The following is a 16,158-nucleotide window of genomic DNA, read 5'->3' as shown; positions in this document are numbered from 1 at the left end:
TAATACCAAATAATGTATATAATAATTACATCCCCTCTGCCATACACTGCTACCAGGACTTCCCTCAGATTCACCTTGTTGGAGGTTTCCTCCAACATCAGTGCTGCTCTATCACCTCATCAGAAATTACACTTAGCTTCTGACTGAACAAATTCAAACTTAATAAAACTTATAAATCATCTACAATGATAAGCCTGTGAATATTATCATTTGTCTAGGTCATAGTTATCAAGAAAATTTTAAATCGAATGCAACTGGACTTGGTTATTTGTCTAGGAAGACGCTTCACCTCTCATCCAAGAGGCTTCATCAGTTCATGTACGCATCTGACCGGCTGGGACTGGTCCTACCTCCTCTGTGTGTGTGTGTGATAGAGCTTACAGGCCGATGCTCTCATCCAGTGCATACTTGTGAGCGTTTCCAAAACAGGAAACTGAAGAGATTTTGTAATGATCGGCTTTTTGCAGCACATATACAGTAAAATCAGACAGGACAAATGTGGTTTCCATTTATAATCTTTTATTTTAGCAAAAAACTGACAGGAGCTTTATGCCATCAACACGCAGGCTCCTCCCACTGCCTTGATCTTCTCCTCGGCCCGTCGGCTGAAGAACTTGGCCTTGACGATCACAGGCTGCTTGGGCAGCTTGCCTTTGCCCAGAACTTTGTAGTAACCCTGAAAGAAGAAATACGATGAGATGAGTCCTGGAGATGTGTAAAGGTACAGGCATTTGAGATACAATGGGCAGTTATTCACAGTTCAGCGTGCTCTCTGTCAGAGGTCAACTGTCTTAATGTGTCTGGTCAAGATAACAGTGCACCAAACATTCAACACTTGACAAAATGTGTTACATCATTTGCATCATAAAAAACTAGTTGCTCAAAAGACTTGAATTGGCAGCACAGGAAAACAAAGGCCACAACCTTAACATCAACCCTGAAGTTAATTGTAGGGCCTTTTACAAATCCAGTACAACCTTCATTGTCATCTCCTGCTTGTATTTGCATGTCATTTCAGACCTAATGCATCTCAGGAGGATAGAATGAACATCAACACTGATGGCATCAATTATCTTCTTGATTCCTGTGGATTTTTCTGTGTGGAGAAAAAGTAGACCCATCCAGATTTTCAGTGACAACACCACGAATCTTAGTCTCTGAACAAAACAGACAGCTGGCTGCTTCACACAAGAGTTACTGCACTGAGTCTTTCTCCTGTGTCATTTTGTCCAGCAGCAAAAAGCACCAGGAAACAAACGGTAACAGCCTTAAAATCTATGTTCCATCAATTGTTTGAAGGTTGTATGGCTTCAAAAAGACCCTAACCCCAAGTATGTTGAGAAGCAGCTGCAGTTACAACTAGGGCTGCCACAAACGATTATTTTGATAGTCGACTAGTCACCGACTATTTTTTTCGATTAGTCGACTAATCGGATCATACGTAAATTGAATGTAAAACATACAGATTATCGCACCAGCATGCAGCTGCTCTTATATACCATCATTAGCTTTCAGCTTGAAGTGTTTAAGGTATATGCTAACTAAAAATAAAGACAATTAAGATGGTAGTTCATTAAACTTTTAATGAAATATGCAGCTTTAACTGTAGCATAAAGTGCAAACAGCTGAGTAAAATAAGGATAAGGCACTGGCCTAAACAACACCAAAATAAATACTTAAAGGTTTTTTGTCTTTCTTTCATTTGTCTCTGGCATTAAACATAGCTACATTTAAATTAAAATGAGGTGGACACCTGAAACTAAGGAATTGTTCACAATAATAAAGTTTTGGTAGGCTTGTCATTCAAATATAACTTGTGCTCATTGTAAATAATAGGAGTCGTTCTGTTAAAAACATCGAATAGTTTATAAGACAATCGTCTTGTCTGAAAAAATGTAAATGTTCACTTTTTACTGTCACAGAAGGAGAAACATATAAAGACTCCACCAGAAAGTTCTGTGTGAAACTCTGTCAAATGAAAACAAGTGAAACTGAGGTGCAGCTCAAACTCTGCAAGGTGTGGACTGTGATGAGAAGCTACCGGAAAATATTGACGTAGTTTTACGCCGGGAGAGAAGACTTGCTCGTTAAGATGGACGCTCATTACGTGACCAGGACGCTGTGACCAGACGCGGTAACGTTGTAGTTCTCCAACACGAGTCTCAAAGTCCGCGGTTTTATTTTTAAATGACGAACGGCTGTTTTTCAGTCCGTGATTTAAAACGGTGGAGCGGCGGTACCGCTGCTAGTAGCGCTTCTCATTTAAAATGACACAGAGAGAGAGAGAGAGAGAGAGAGAGAGAGGGAGAGGAGCGGTGGTGGCGGCGGCGGCGGCGGCGGGCGGGGGGGCTACACCGGTGCCGCTTGATGAGGGACAAGACCGGTAGAGAGAGAAAAGAGAGAGACCACCTGTAAACTCACCTTGAGTGAGTGAGTGCACGTGTGTATGTGTGGTGGGCGGCTGCAGCGGTGGGTGCGTGTGTGGAAGGTGCCCCAGCAGTTTTGAGAGAAAAACAAAATTAAAAAAAAAAAAAAAAAATACGACGCATCGACTATTAAATTAGTTGTCGACGATTTTAATAGTCGACGTAGTCGTGACTAGTCGACTAATCGTGGCAGCCCTAGTTACAACCACTCTAACTATTTGTGAATTCACCAACGCACAGAATATGAAAAAAGATCGGGACTCAGTGGTCGACCACAACTGACCAGCTAAGCTAACTGCAAAAAATAAAAACCCCTCAAACTATGGCAGAGTGAAGCCACAGCTTCCAGTCCCATCGGTGAATCCGCTGTCCTTTATCGTTATAAATGTGTTTTTAAAGTAGTAAAACTAACACTTTTCCAAATAGGATAAAGAGCTTTAAAATTGTTTCTGAATTGTTAAACCTTTATTCTATTTGTGAAAAAGACAAAAAAGGGGAAATTACACTGCATCTACACCACATTAGACCAGGTCCTGGCCAAAAACCAGACTCGGACTTCAGATTTTTGTCAGTATCACACACCCCCTCACATCTCTTGGGATACCTGCAACTTAACCTGTTTGGAGTTGTAAATTCTGACATTTCAGCAATCATTTTAGTACAACTAATGTCTACACAGATCAAAACGAGGGCTGTAAAAACTCATCAATAAAGAAAATTTAAAATCTAAAAATGATTAACTGAGAAATGTTCACAACCCTTTCAGTACCACCAACACTGAAAAGCCTTCAGGGAGAAGTACCACATATGTTCAAAGACTATACCAGGGAGATGTTTACATTCTACTTCAACAACCATAAAGTCGTTTTATCCAATTTAGCGTTCATCTTCCAAGCATTTTATTAATTAACTTAAGACGCTGCTCTGAGCAAATCTGGCAACCCCACAGTGACCGTCTGAGATGCCAGTTACAGTCACTTGGGGTGACAGTTAGGTAAATGGCTCAAATGGGCTACAACTAAACCCCATTGTCTGGACTTGTTTCTACAACTGTTTTTGTCCAACAGCTGAAAATCACACACTGAAAAAGCACACCTGATGCTACAACCTTAAAGGTACCTGCCCAACACAGCCCTTCTTCGAAAAACTAGACTTGGTAAGACATAAAGACATCATATCTGACTCAGCTGTACTTCTACCATATGTGGTGTATATTTATAATATAACTGAAGATCAAGTCTCTTCACAAAGGACCAGTGCAGGTCATTGCACCAGCTTGTTGTCCTTATGTACATGACATTCAGATTTTCAATTGACAATTACAAAAATATCCGTCAACACTTACAGCGCGCACAGCATCAATGATGGGGGCGGGGCCTTCTGGCTTCTTGCCGTAGTTGAGCCTGGTCTGCTCGCTGACCAGTGTCCACAGCTTGTCCAGGTTGATGGTGGGGCAGTGGGTCGTGTTCCTCTTCAGGTGGTAATGTCTCATACCCACCTTACCGAAGTACCCGGGATGGCTGAGGACAAACACAGAGACAGGGGGTTAGGACTGCGGTCCTAGTGGGACACCCACTGGGCATTATGCTAAAAACATATTGGCAATGTTTGTGTACGATATGCCTAAATTGTCTTTATAATTACCTTTCATGGCATTACTATACTACAGTTTGTTATATAGTAACAGTGGACAAAGTCCCAAGATGATGATTAGTGTAAAGATGAAACTCTAGTCACTACAAGAAGCCATCGACTGTCAATAGCATGAGTACAGCTACAGAAAACAATGCCCAGATCAACTGCTAAGTGAGTAGCACCAATACAGATGTCCATGTCACCAACTACTTGCTCATCCTCTTGCTATGATATTTTAAACTGATTCTCTTTCCATGACTATCTGAGACATGACATGAGAACAACCTTGATCAATCTAACAAAGACCAAGTTGAAGTCATTGTGAAGACAAAATCAATCGTAAACAGGAGGACGATTCATCAGACATGTTTCTTTTCAATGGGCAAAGGTGAAAGGAAACGTTGTGCTTCTCTTTGCTCCAAGGCCACACCAACCTCTGTCAGAACACTAACAGACCTACAAACTACTAACTCTTGATTCACTTCTTCTATCCTGGTTGACATTAAAAAAAAGTGACTGTAGCCAAAAAGTGACCAGTGTGACCAGTTTGCATATGTGATTAAACAGCACTACTTACTATTTGTCGAAGTTGATTCTGTGGTGATGCATACCACCAGCATTACCACGACCTCCAGGATGCTTTCTGTGCTTACCTGTTGGGATGGACAAGCTCGTTTATTGTGGGAAACATTTTAACTTCAACACTGCAGTTGTTGGCGCTTGGGGCACCGGCATATTGTTACAGTTGTACTCACCGATGCGACCATGTCCGTGGCTGACATGTCCTCGGAGCTTCCTGGTCTTGGTCTGCTTTGTAGGCTGTCAGGAGGAGGTAAAGGAAGACAATAACGTTAGTGAGTTTCGAGGCTATTCGCTCCCAATCTCAGTTTAGCCTCCGAAGCTAATCCACTAGCTACATACGAGTAGGGCAATTTTAACAAATCTACTACAGCAGCCAGCCAGCCAGTCTGTCATCTTCGACTGTCTGCATTTTTACCTACTAAACAGACAACCAGTTCGTTTCCTCCCTGCGGTGAGCTCAACCGGTCAATCCAATATCTCCGGCTATTTACATGCTGCCTAGCATCCAGTTAAGCTAATGCTAATTCACCTGAAGTTACCGGCTAAAGCAGAAAACCCTTCAACCCAAATGTCCTGGATAACTTTGCATTTTAAACCGCTTCTTGTGGCAGACTCTCAGAGACTACAGAGCGTTTGACTACGTGTTGAAAACGGTGTCTTTTGTACAACTAACAGCGGGTTTACTGCGGCAGCCCGGCGGCCGATTTACTCAAACCGTACAGGTCCATAAAATGTCAATATTTACGCCAATAACAGCTATTAGTTACTGGTAAGACACGGCTGAACAGTAAATCGTCAAATTAATGTAGTTTTTAGTACTAATGGCCAAGGATGGGGTGAGATTTGATTATATTACGCTGCTCAGGGAATCATGGTTAGACCTACCATCTTGGGAGGTTAGTTGAAAGAGGAACGGGATTTGGAAATCACGCGGTTTTGTGCGAGACTTGGTTCTCCACGTCAAAGTGCAAAGTGGACTCATAGGCACATTACTGCCGCCTACTGGACTGGAGTGTAGATCTTCTCTGGAGGGAGGAGGGTCTGGCGAGCGAGAAGAGAAGAAGGAAAAAGTAACAAACACATATGTTCTCTCTTTTATTATTATTACTAAGAAGTCATTCATCAAAGGGCGATGTAGGCTATATGAAATTAGGCTATATCTTTCATACCATACAACAAAAACGTTTTTACTTTTGATATTAGACATTTAGGTGACACTTTAGTGGAATTGAGCACTTCATATTGTGGTATTGGTACTTTAACTTAAACACATCATTGGAGAAACACTAAGTGAGTCTTCCTGTGTGTTCGATATTTGAAAAAACGGTTTGAATTACTTTAAGTATTAGTCTTCAGTATTTTTCAATTAAAACTTGTCCTATTAGGCTATAATAATAAAGTAATTCATATTCATATTAAGTTTAAAAAAACAATTTCATTTTATAGGCTATTGGCTGTGTTTTACTATATTGTCATTATTATCATCAATAATCCATTTATACACCAGTCGTCATAACTCAAAAAGAGGAATATGTGAATAAACACTTCTATCTGTAATGCACTGTGTTATACACTACTCATACAGTGCTGACTGTATACGTCGCCTATGTTATGTGTCAGCCCTTTGATACTGGCAGCCTGTCCTGGGTGTAGCCCCCCCACCCCATTTCCCTATAATACAGTAGAAGGACTTCTAGTAAAGTGTCATTATAATGGGACTTCTGAAATCAAAGCAGCATTATGTTGTTGTGAAACATAGTACATATGACACAGTTACTGACAGTGACTCCTAGGGCAGCACTGAAATGTCAGGGGGTGAGGCTGAATCTGTTTTCCACCAATCAAATCATTTGCATCACCCTTGATACTGGACACAGAGAACGTTGCTATCTCACTCATCTTCAGCTCACATCCACCTGAAAACACATGCAGCTGTCTTTCTGGAGAAGACATCTTGTTTTACCAGTGCTTACATTCACACTCAGGTAAGGTGCAGTTTTTATTCTAGCATGTTGTTAATATCTTCATATATTTTACTTATGATTATGCACACAATGTCCAATGTTTTGCACATATTATCATTATTAATTTGTTTAGTGGAAATGTCATTTTTTAAGGCAAATGAGCGGTCAAATTATTCTTGAAAAGATAAACCTCCTGCTGCCTGTTTTGCGTCTTGTTTGTTTTGCTTATGTTGCCGTCAAACACTGAGCACACAGGAGATTCCAAACCAGCTGCTTCTTCTGTGTTTTCTCTTCTATTTTTTTTGTAACCACAAGAGGCCTGATCTCCTGGAGATGGCAGACCTGCCCCACAGACACCATGGTAACTTTCCCCAAAGGTTGCCCGCCCCGTTGCCACGGGTATCCAAGTGTAGAGTACAGCTCGTATCATCTGGGACTTGTCTAGACCAGGCATCTGCAGCACAGGAGTCAAGTCTCCCAGCAGAACACGTAAGACAGACACAGAGAATATCAAAATAAAGGCTTTCATACTTTTAAGAGGGTAGTGACAGCAGCTGATATGAATGACAGTGCTGAGTCGATACTGATACATCATTTGATTGGTTGTATGATGACTACTAAATCTATATTCTTTTGATAGCTACAGAATGTATCAAACCACTTATGCAATGGAAAAATGCCATCTGAACTACAAAGATTACCTGCTAGAAGTGTTGCAGCTTTACTGAAGAGAATCAGGTAAAATAAATGAAAACATGCTCACACAACACAACACATGTTGTTAGCAATAACATTTTAGGAAATAAATGTATTTGCTTTCTTCTGAGTGGAAACACAGAGGACAGCTCTGTCCAAGGTATATATCATATTTATAATATGTCTTCTCCAAAGTTCACTCGTTATCAGACTGAATCCTAGTTCTTGGCCTGAGGGAAATATCCTGCATTCCATAAAAAGGGTGAACTTTACATCAAGCAAACTCCTGTGGACCTAATATTATAAACATCAGTCTTTGACCAAATAATTGTTGGGGCCTTTTTGATTTATTAATGTTGTCATCCACCCAAATATGCATAGAAACAAATCTGGTGTGAGAGCCAGTTGCACTATTGCTCTGCGTTCAAGTCAGCCAAGCCTTCATTTATTTCCACAGAGTTCATCCAGAGGCCCAGAGGATCCTGGGTAATTCCTGCATACCTGTGGTGAACCTGCAGCGTCTGAACTTCCAGGCTGTGTCCTTATCGTCTCTGCAGCCTGTGGTGTCTCTGGTGCGACTGCCGAGGCAAGCACAAACCGAGATGCTCAACAATACGTCTTTAAATCATCACCATCAGGTAAAGACGTTTGACATATTCCCTCCCAGTGAGGACAAACACAGGAGTTGTCTTTTATGATTGTTTCACCTTTTTCTTTACCTCTGTGTCCTGATCTCTGCTGACAGAATGGACTCAGTCAAAGTGAGACAGATATTTTAGAGATCAGAGAGGATTCACCTGAGCCGAAACCAGCAGAGTCGTCCGATCTAAGCCAACCAGGAACAACACCAACATCCTGGACTGAACCGTACTGTCCTGACAGCCCCCCCTCTGAGGAACCAGAGCCGGGCTCAGGCTTTGACTGCCAGTCTAATCTAGATCAGCCTTATATCCTGCTTGATTCTGCTTCCGATGAATGGGACCCGGATGGGAAAACATATTGTGAGACATTTTATTTGGATCCAGATCCGGAGCATACCATGGTGATCGAACTGGACCCAGAAGCAGACGCAGACCAGGAGCGAGGACCCCTGGACCTACAAGATGAATCTGAAACTCAGTGTGAAGCCGATGTGGTTCAGATTGACGAATATGACGATCAAAGACCTGGTCTGTGCTGCTCACAGATGGAGAATGACTCGTCCAATCAACAGCCTGAACCCGAACCTGAACTCGAACCCGAACTCGAACTCGAACCTGAACCCGAACCTGAACCTGAACCTGAACCTGAACCTGAACCTGAACCTAGGACTCAGGAGGTGGAGAGTGAAGACTTCTGTCCTGTTTGTCTAAACGGAGGGGATCTGCTCTGCTGTGACCGCTGCCCTAAAGTTTACCACTTGGCCTGCCATGTGCCTCAGCTCGTCAGCTTCCCACTGTAAGTGTTACATACCCACCTTTACCTGTATACATACATAATGATCACTTTTTTTTATATATAAAGTACTATATATTTTTGGGGGGCTTTTTATTGCCTTTAATTGATAGTACAGTGGAGAGAGAGACACGGAATGGGGAGGCAGAGAGGGGGAATGACATGAGTTTGATGAGGGAAATGAAGAAATCCCATGAGCCTCCGTAGCGTAGCTCTGAGCAGCTCGTGGCTCTGCTCCGCCGTTCTAAAAACAGCTTGCACTGACAATTAAAGGTAACAAACCTCCTAGCGATTATGGCAATGGGCCAATTTGCCAAAATGTTGAACTATCCCTTTAAAAATGTTGCACTCCCTGTGATGAAATGAAAGTATACAAACTGTGAACTAACAGAAAGCCTGTGTGTCATACAGAGGTGAATGGGTGTGCACACTGTGCAGGTCTGACCTGGACCCTGTTGAGGCCTACGACTGTGAGAACGTGCACTCCTGTGGTGCAGCCAAGGCTCCATACACACTGTCCAGTCAGGACCAGAGGGTGAGCTGTTGTATAGAGTCAGTGCTTTGGTTGCTGTGTTGCTGTGTGTTCAGTTTTTACTGTTCTTTCTCCTGATCAACATTTATTGAACTGAATTGGTGGAATTCAACCACTTTATAATTCATCACTGCAGAAACGATGTAAGTAAAGAAACAAAGCATGTGGTTATGTGATTTGTGTTGACTGTGCTTCATATGTCTAGTAACGGCTGTGATGTATGTATGAGATGATGTAAGGTGAGTTTGGTGTTTGTGTGTTTCCTGCTGCAGCGGTGTGAGAAGCTGACCCTGCTGCTGTTCTGTCACCTGCTCAGTGCTCCGTTCCATGAACCCGTCAGTCCCTTGGTGAGTCGAGGAGCTGCAGTGACACTTATGAACAATTCCCAAAACAGTTAATTTCATGCTCAAAATCACACAGTGTAACTAAACACAGACACACTTTTCCAGAATACAATAACACACTAACACAATTCACCAGATCTACCAAAACACTGACACATGTCGTCTTCAACAGAAACATTTAGTCAGTCACAGCACAGTGTCATAAAAAACACTGACAACTGATGGAATAACACAAACTGAATCACTTCACATGTGTCAAATCTGCTGGTTTACATTCAACACAATATTGTATTGATCCTAAATTGACTTTAGTGCTGTAGTTTCCTTTGAACCTCTCTACTGTTGGCCTCTGTTGGGTTTAATAAATGCAGGTATTTTGTTTCTTTTTTTGCAAAAACTACAAAAAGTTACGACCTATCTCAGAGCAGCTTTGCAGAAAGAACACTTTACGAAAAAAGAGAAGAATAATTGACAAAATGTCGACAATAAAGCAACTGAAAATTACTGCAGACTGTTGGTCATTCACAGATGTGTGAAAATGCCCCAACCAATTTTTTATTTTATTTTTATTTTTACACAAGATCATCCCAAATAGGTCATGTGACTGAAAGAACCTCAGGACCTGAGTGTGGCTCCTAGATGTTACAGTATATCTAGATGGGAATCTGTGATTGATGTATTTGCATGAGCGCAATCAACTGTTTTTCAGAAGCAATGAAACAGAATATAGGTCCTAAATTTGTTTCAGTCTACAATGTGAACTGCTGTTCACTTCAGCCGTCAGGTTTGGCTTTAAACATTCTGTTTTGACAAACAGTGAAAGCAATTGAAAATGTAGCATCTACTGTTTTGGTCTTAGTTGAGCTTGTGTGTAAAAGAAGTTAAAACTAAATTTAAATGTGTTAAATGTATGTATTTTGTGTCAAAAAAATCTGTTGATTGTATGTTGTGGTAACTGTGTGAAGAGTTTTGAAAAAGTGTTAAAAATACTGAACAACAGGTCTTACGGTCGTAAAAAAACTGTAAATGTGACATAGCTGTACCACTTTTTCTTTTTTATTAAAAAACATTAGTCAGTGAGCTCATACGCTGGGCAGAGACACAGTGACTGGAGCATGTCATCATCCTAAAGAAACGTTGGCTTCGTTAGTGTGCAACTTGTTCTACTTCACTTTCATAACAAGTCAAGATGTAAAAATGACAGCAGGCTGTCCTGACAGTCCTGACCGTCCTGACAGTCCTGACAGTCCTGACAGTGATCTAATGTGTGTGAATCTGCTCCAGGCCAGAAACTACTACCAGATCATCAAGAGGCCCATTGACCTGTCAGTGATCCGCAGGAAACTGGACCAGAGCAACACCGTGCACTACTTCAGCGCCGAGCAGTTTGTAGATGACGTGCTGCTGATGTTCAAAAACTGTGCTACCTTCAATTACGTAAGTTTTTCATAGGGATGTTGGAATCTGAGCAGATTTTAATTGAATTTCTGCCGTAAGTGAATTATTTCTGCACCGTAGCCTGTGGGAATCAGTTCCATATGAAGCAGCAAACTGGGCCCAGATAATATCCCATCAATATCAATGTTCTACTTTGTTTATGTGTCATGTCTGACAGTCAGGTTGGGTCTATCTGCTGCTCAGGTTTCATCCATTGTTGTTAAAAAACTTTTGTTCCAGTTCCATACAGCATAAGGTTTTGAATATGCTTGACTCAATTCAAAGGTAAATAGAGACAATTAGGTAAATAAAGATATAAATATATTAGGGCTGACCTCCAAAAGTCGACGATTCGACGATTCGATTCGGAGGGGTCTGATTCGACTATGAACCTCGTAGTCGAATCTAACCAAGACCCTACCATTCTGACTATATGGGGGTGCCCACGGCTGCTGAGCATAAATTGTTACATAGAATATCTTTTTTCGTTATAAAAAGACTATTTTGATACAAAATCTGCCTACTTTCTGTTAATAAAGAGTTCAAAATGATGTGTGCGTTTAAACGGTAGTCTTAGCTTCTTACTACGTATTAATAAATCACCCACTGCAGTTGCACAATTAAATGAGCGGAGGTTTTTTTTTTTTTTTTCAAATGAGCGGAGGTGAGCAGTAGGACCGTCAAAGAAGTCACTGCAGAACACTCACGGAGTGGCAAAAAGACGAGGGGCCAAAGTTTAAAATCAAGGAAGTCTGACAGTCTAACTTTGTCAACATTTATCATGCATGACCTAACAGAACAGCAAAACATTGTGAGGATACATCTGACTTTGACCGAGTTACATTCAAGAACCTGCTTTCAGTCACGGAAAATAAATTAACTCCAGCTGTGATTTTTTTTTCGATGGATCAGCTGTGTTTACCGTTTCAAGTGTCAATAGTTCTGATGGTTAGACAGATGAATTAGTCCCTAACACATCCTAAAGTTTGACATGTCAGAGTTTTTCAGAAGAGGAACTTGTTTTTTTCCGACTTCCGAGTTGTATTGAACGCACCACAAGTGTCGGGAGTCACAGCTGTAATCTCGTCCCTCTGCAGCCTGTCTGTCTCTCTGCCGGTGCTGCGGTCACACTGTGTGTGTTACAGGATTGAGTAACGTAATGTACGGATTGTCGAGTCCTTCTGACCTCAGTTTGTTTTGAAACTACATGTTTTACCTGGTTTCTCTGTGTCCACGACCACCGCTATCCTTCACCACGTTGAGGGATGAGGGATGACTCACAGTCCGAGCAAAAGGAGCGTTGTCCAGGGCAACGTAACATAAACGCATACCCTGGCTCACAATGGCTACTAAAAATCATCCAAAGTGTGGAAAATAAATAAAGGTATTTGTTTTACACCTACCATATTTTTGGGGTGTTTTAGCTCTTTTGTTTGAAACGGAAAAAGTCGCAAATTTGCTGCTATCTAAAAAAAGAAAAAAAAAAAAAAAGGTTCGACAATCAGTCGACTATGGCAAAATCTGACGAATCAGATTCGACTATGAAAATCCTTAGTCGAAAACAGCCCTAAAATATATAAATGGCATAAAAATCAAAACCCTAAATAGTCCAATAATTGATAAATACATTATTCTGAGATGGGTCTTTTCACAAACTGAGCAGTGAACACTTTTGGTACTTTAAGCCTGTTTGTATAATAATGCTTTTGTATTTGATAATTTTTAATCAGTGCTTAGCTTTAGTAAAATATAAAAATAAATAATACTTCTTCCACTGAGAAGGTGTACTTACCAGTATGTATAGGACCTTAAAATAACTATGAGAGTGTTTTTTCCTCATAAACTAACACTGAACTTATTTTAAACTATATATGGCCTTTAATGTTTATTTAAACGTTCTTCTCTTTGCTTTGCAGCCGGACTCAGAGGTGGCTCAGGCTGGTCAGAACCTGCAGGTGTTTTTCTTGAGCAAACTGAAAGAGATTTTTCCAGAGAAGACATTCCCATTGTGCAGTCAGGATGGAGCGGACAGAGCTCACCTCCAGTGGCTCAGCAGGAAGAGGAAGGAACACTACAGGAAGAAGAGACATGTATTTAGTGGGAAAAAATATTATCTATAACTAAATGTTTTTTTTGAAAATGTTGACAATTACCTTGTAATTTTAAAAGCATTTTATATGGAGCTGTGAGCTCACATTTACAGGTAGAAACATTGAATCATTTTGGAACTGGCCATGTGGCCGACTGACTCACAAAGAGTCAGGCAGTGAGTCGGACCAGTCACACCAAGATAATGATTCGTGTCAAGATGAGACTCTGGGTCGATCTCTCCAGTGATTCAGAGAAATCAGGTCTCCTGTCTATTAATGATATACAATTTTATTTTGCCCAGGATGTTGTAATCAGTAAAACTAGGAATAGGAAAACAATCCCATCAGAGAGAAGAATACAAAGAACAATGCTGAACTCTTTCAGAACTCTAAAGCCTGCTTTATTTCAGGTAGGAGCTTACTGTTACTGACTCAATATGGATCCCTGGACACTGTCATATGTCAGGTAAAACACCTCTACACCTCTCCAACTTTTTTTATAATAGTTGGATAGTTGAACAAAATATTGAAAACTCTGCGTTGTTTTGCATCCTTGCATCATTTTGCATCCTGTTGTGGTCGCCGTTTCACTCTTTGTGGTTGTTTTTGTGTCTTTTCTTCACTGGGTTGTTTGACTTTAAACCGTCATATGATACTGATGTTAAAGTCCCCCTAAAGAGAAAATTTTGAAAAATTGTAAAAATGCTCTGCTACGACTATTTTTTGATTCAAATTGCTTTCCCACAAAAAAGTTGTTTAAAAAAACTCTCAAGGAGGCCAGAAACACATCTACTATTTCTTCCTCACTGAAAAATCCAGATTCTATGAATATTCATGAGTATGCAAATGCATCATGACTTGCGCCCGCCCACCACCACAGTGTTGCTCAGTAACGGCGGTGCGCATTAGCGGGGGCAGGGGGGACGGAGGAGCGATGTCAAAACACGAGGTTTGCACTGAGATTGGAACGCTGGTCTCCCGCAGGCGGCGATGATAACGCTCAGTCAAGTGTCACCATCACAGTGAACAACAAATGAGATGCAAAACAAAATCAACGGGATTGGTTGCTAGGGATTATGACGTATTAATCCCGACTGTTTGCTGAAAAACTGAATCCAACTTTTTCAAATCTAAAATGCTCAGTTGTGGCTGCATTAGCAACTTTGCTGCTGAAATGTCTTGTAGCAGAACCCAAACACTACATTGACATGTTAATGATTTCAAAAAGTAAATTTTTTGGTTTAGGGGGACTTTACATTTTTGGAGGAACTGGACACAAATGCAGACAGACGCAGAGGAAAAGAGCACAGAAACACAAAAGAACACAGGCAGGTCCACAAAGGCAACAATGAGCACAAACACAGAAGACACTGAAGATGGATGCAGAGCACAAACGCAGACCAACCAACAAAGGGCAACGGAAAAACACCAAGGTAAAATACACCAGGGAGGAAGGAGACACAGGTGTGGCAATAAAACACTGGAGAGACACACGAGGCAGGAAGACAAGACACTTCAAATACTACTTCAAAATAAAACAGGACATAAGCAGCAAGACAAACCAAGACGACTGAGGTTCTGGCCCAGAGTCCTGATCCAGCTGGGCCCCCCTCCATCCAGGGATAAAGGTACTTCAATAATTTTTCAATTATTATTATTTATTTATAAAAACTAATTATAGAAGTTGCAGGAGCAGTTGTGAAGTTTTGTTTTTGATTATAAGTTAAAATGTCCATACAAATGTCCATTTTCTTTACATAAAATACAAATACAGCACATATCATATAATCATATAATACACCTGTAACTCTCCACCTGCTGTAGGCTACTTCATACACGAGGGAACATCATTTGTCTCCATAGCTACATGCTGAGACAACAACATGAAGAGAAAGCAGCCTATACCACTAATATTCAGACTGGGAAACAGCTGCCAACTAACAGGAGATATAGGCCTTATTAACCGATCTGTGATCAGAACTATTCTCTTGAATACAATTTTAGTTTTACTTTTCCCACCCAAAATTAAATAAAAAAAAACAATTAATAAAAGTCACAGTTGTTATGCAGGAAAATAAATCCATTGTCCTTGAAGCAAAGCTGAGTTAAATTAGTTAAAACTGAATGAACAGATCATGGTTATATTTGGTGTTAAAAATGCCTCTCTACACCACCGCTCCCACCAGGGGGCGTGCTTGTGTCTAAGGTCTAAGGTGTCTTTTCCTTTCCCTGCTGGCTCCTCAGCACTCTGACCGTCATCAAGGTTTGTTCTTTTGCTGACAGAAGGTGTTGATTATGAATGAATAAAGTACAGTGAGGGAGTGAGGTCATAAATAAAGATGAAGCTACAGTCTGGTTTGGTCTTTTATGTTTTGTTGTTTCCTGTGCCTGAGCTGCAGTGTCTTTATATTAGACAATGGATTTATTGGCCTGTTTATTATCTTGCATCAGAATAAGCACTCCTCATAAACTGTTGTCCTCATGTCCATTTAATTTATATTTGAAGCGTCTCTATTGACCAACTGCATTAACTTTATTGATCAGCTTGCAGCTATGCAATGACAAACAACAAAAAAGTCACAAAAAAAAAGTCAGAATCTGAAAGACATAGTGCCACATGTTCAAAGAGGATGTAGCCTCTAATAAAAACTATTAAATATACTGATTAATTTAACACAATCTAATCGAATCAGATACATATTTAATTATACTGAAGATAAAGAAAATATTTAAAAACTGGTATCTCCATTACAGCAGGTTGACACTAACTGGAGCACAATTAAATTCTTCCTGGCTTCAGTTCAAGGCTGCTGCTGCTGCTGCTGCTGCTGAACTTGATTATCCATCTGGACAATAAAGTATCAGAGTTATGTTATGAGCACAATTTCATTAGGAGATGTTTCCAGAAAGATGGAAACATGCATCTACACATTTTTATTTGATGTGTTTTTAGTTCCTTTACTGCACTGTACTTGACTGTTTACAATCTAATTTAATTTCAGAAATATTCTATTTCCA

The 16,158-nt window shown here is 40.6% G+C and overlaps 2 protein-coding genes across 2 annotated transcripts; one reads left to right on the top strand and one right to left on the bottom strand.

The window, feature by feature from the left end:
* Window positions 1-502: 502 nt before the first annotated feature.
* Window positions 503-5,036, bottom strand: rpl27a (ribosomal protein L27a). Its single transcript, XM_085780432.1, has 5 exons — window positions 4,983-5,036; window positions 4,817-4,880; window positions 4,639-4,714; window positions 3,772-3,946; window positions 503-676 (listed from the first exon to the last, which is right to left on the bottom strand). The coding sequence occupies exons 1-5, from the start codon at window positions 5,034-5,036 to the stop codon at window positions 548-550; spliced, it is 498 nt and encodes a 165-aa protein (XP_085636558.1). The 3' UTR covers window positions 503-547.
* A 2,134-nt stretch (window positions 5,037-7,170) lies between these two features.
* On the top strand, window positions 7,171-13,173 carry LOC146985445 (uncharacterized). Its single transcript, XM_085780431.1, has 8 exons — window positions 7,171-7,176; window positions 7,248-7,345; window positions 7,761-7,941; window positions 8,049-8,740; window positions 9,149-9,272; window positions 9,542-9,616; window positions 10,898-11,050; window positions 12,967-13,173. The coding sequence occupies exons 1-8, from the start codon at window positions 7,171-7,173 to the stop codon at window positions 13,168-13,170; spliced, it is 1,533 nt and encodes a 510-aa protein (XP_085636557.1). The 3' UTR covers window positions 13,171-13,173.
* The last annotated feature ends 2,985 nt before the right edge of the window (window positions 13,174-16,158 follow it).

This window comes from Trachurus japonicus, chromosome 6, assembly GCF_045865225.1.
Source record: "Trachurus japonicus isolate A0001 chromosome 6, Traja_1.0".
NCBI lineage: Eukaryota > Metazoa > Chordata > Actinopteri > Carangiformes > Carangidae > Trachurus > Trachurus japonicus.
This window is presented reverse-complemented; position numbering and strand designations above follow the sequence as displayed.

Coding starts and splice junctions, on each gene's coding strand:
- rpl27a (XM_085780432.1), bottom strand. CDS start 5,036: ATGACAGACTGGCTGGCTGGCTGCTGTAGTAGATTTGTTAAAATTGCC. Junction 4,881..4,982: donor TTGTTAAAATTGCCCTACTC/GTATGTAGCTAG, acceptor TCCTCCTGACAG/CCTACAAAGCAGACCAAGAC. Junction 677..3,771: donor TCATTGATGCTGTGCGCGCT/GTAAGTGTTGAC, acceptor TTCTTCTTTCAG/GGTTACTACAAAGTTCTGGG.
- LOC146985445 (XM_085780431.1), top strand. Junction 9,617..10,897: donor ATGAACCCGTCAGTCCCTTG/GTGAGTCGAGGA, acceptor AATCTGCTCCAG/GCCAGAAACTACTACCAGAT. Junction 11,051..12,966: donor ACTGTGCTACCTTCAATTAC/GTAAGTTTTTCA, acceptor TTTGCTTTGCAG/CCGGACTCAGAGGTGGCTCA.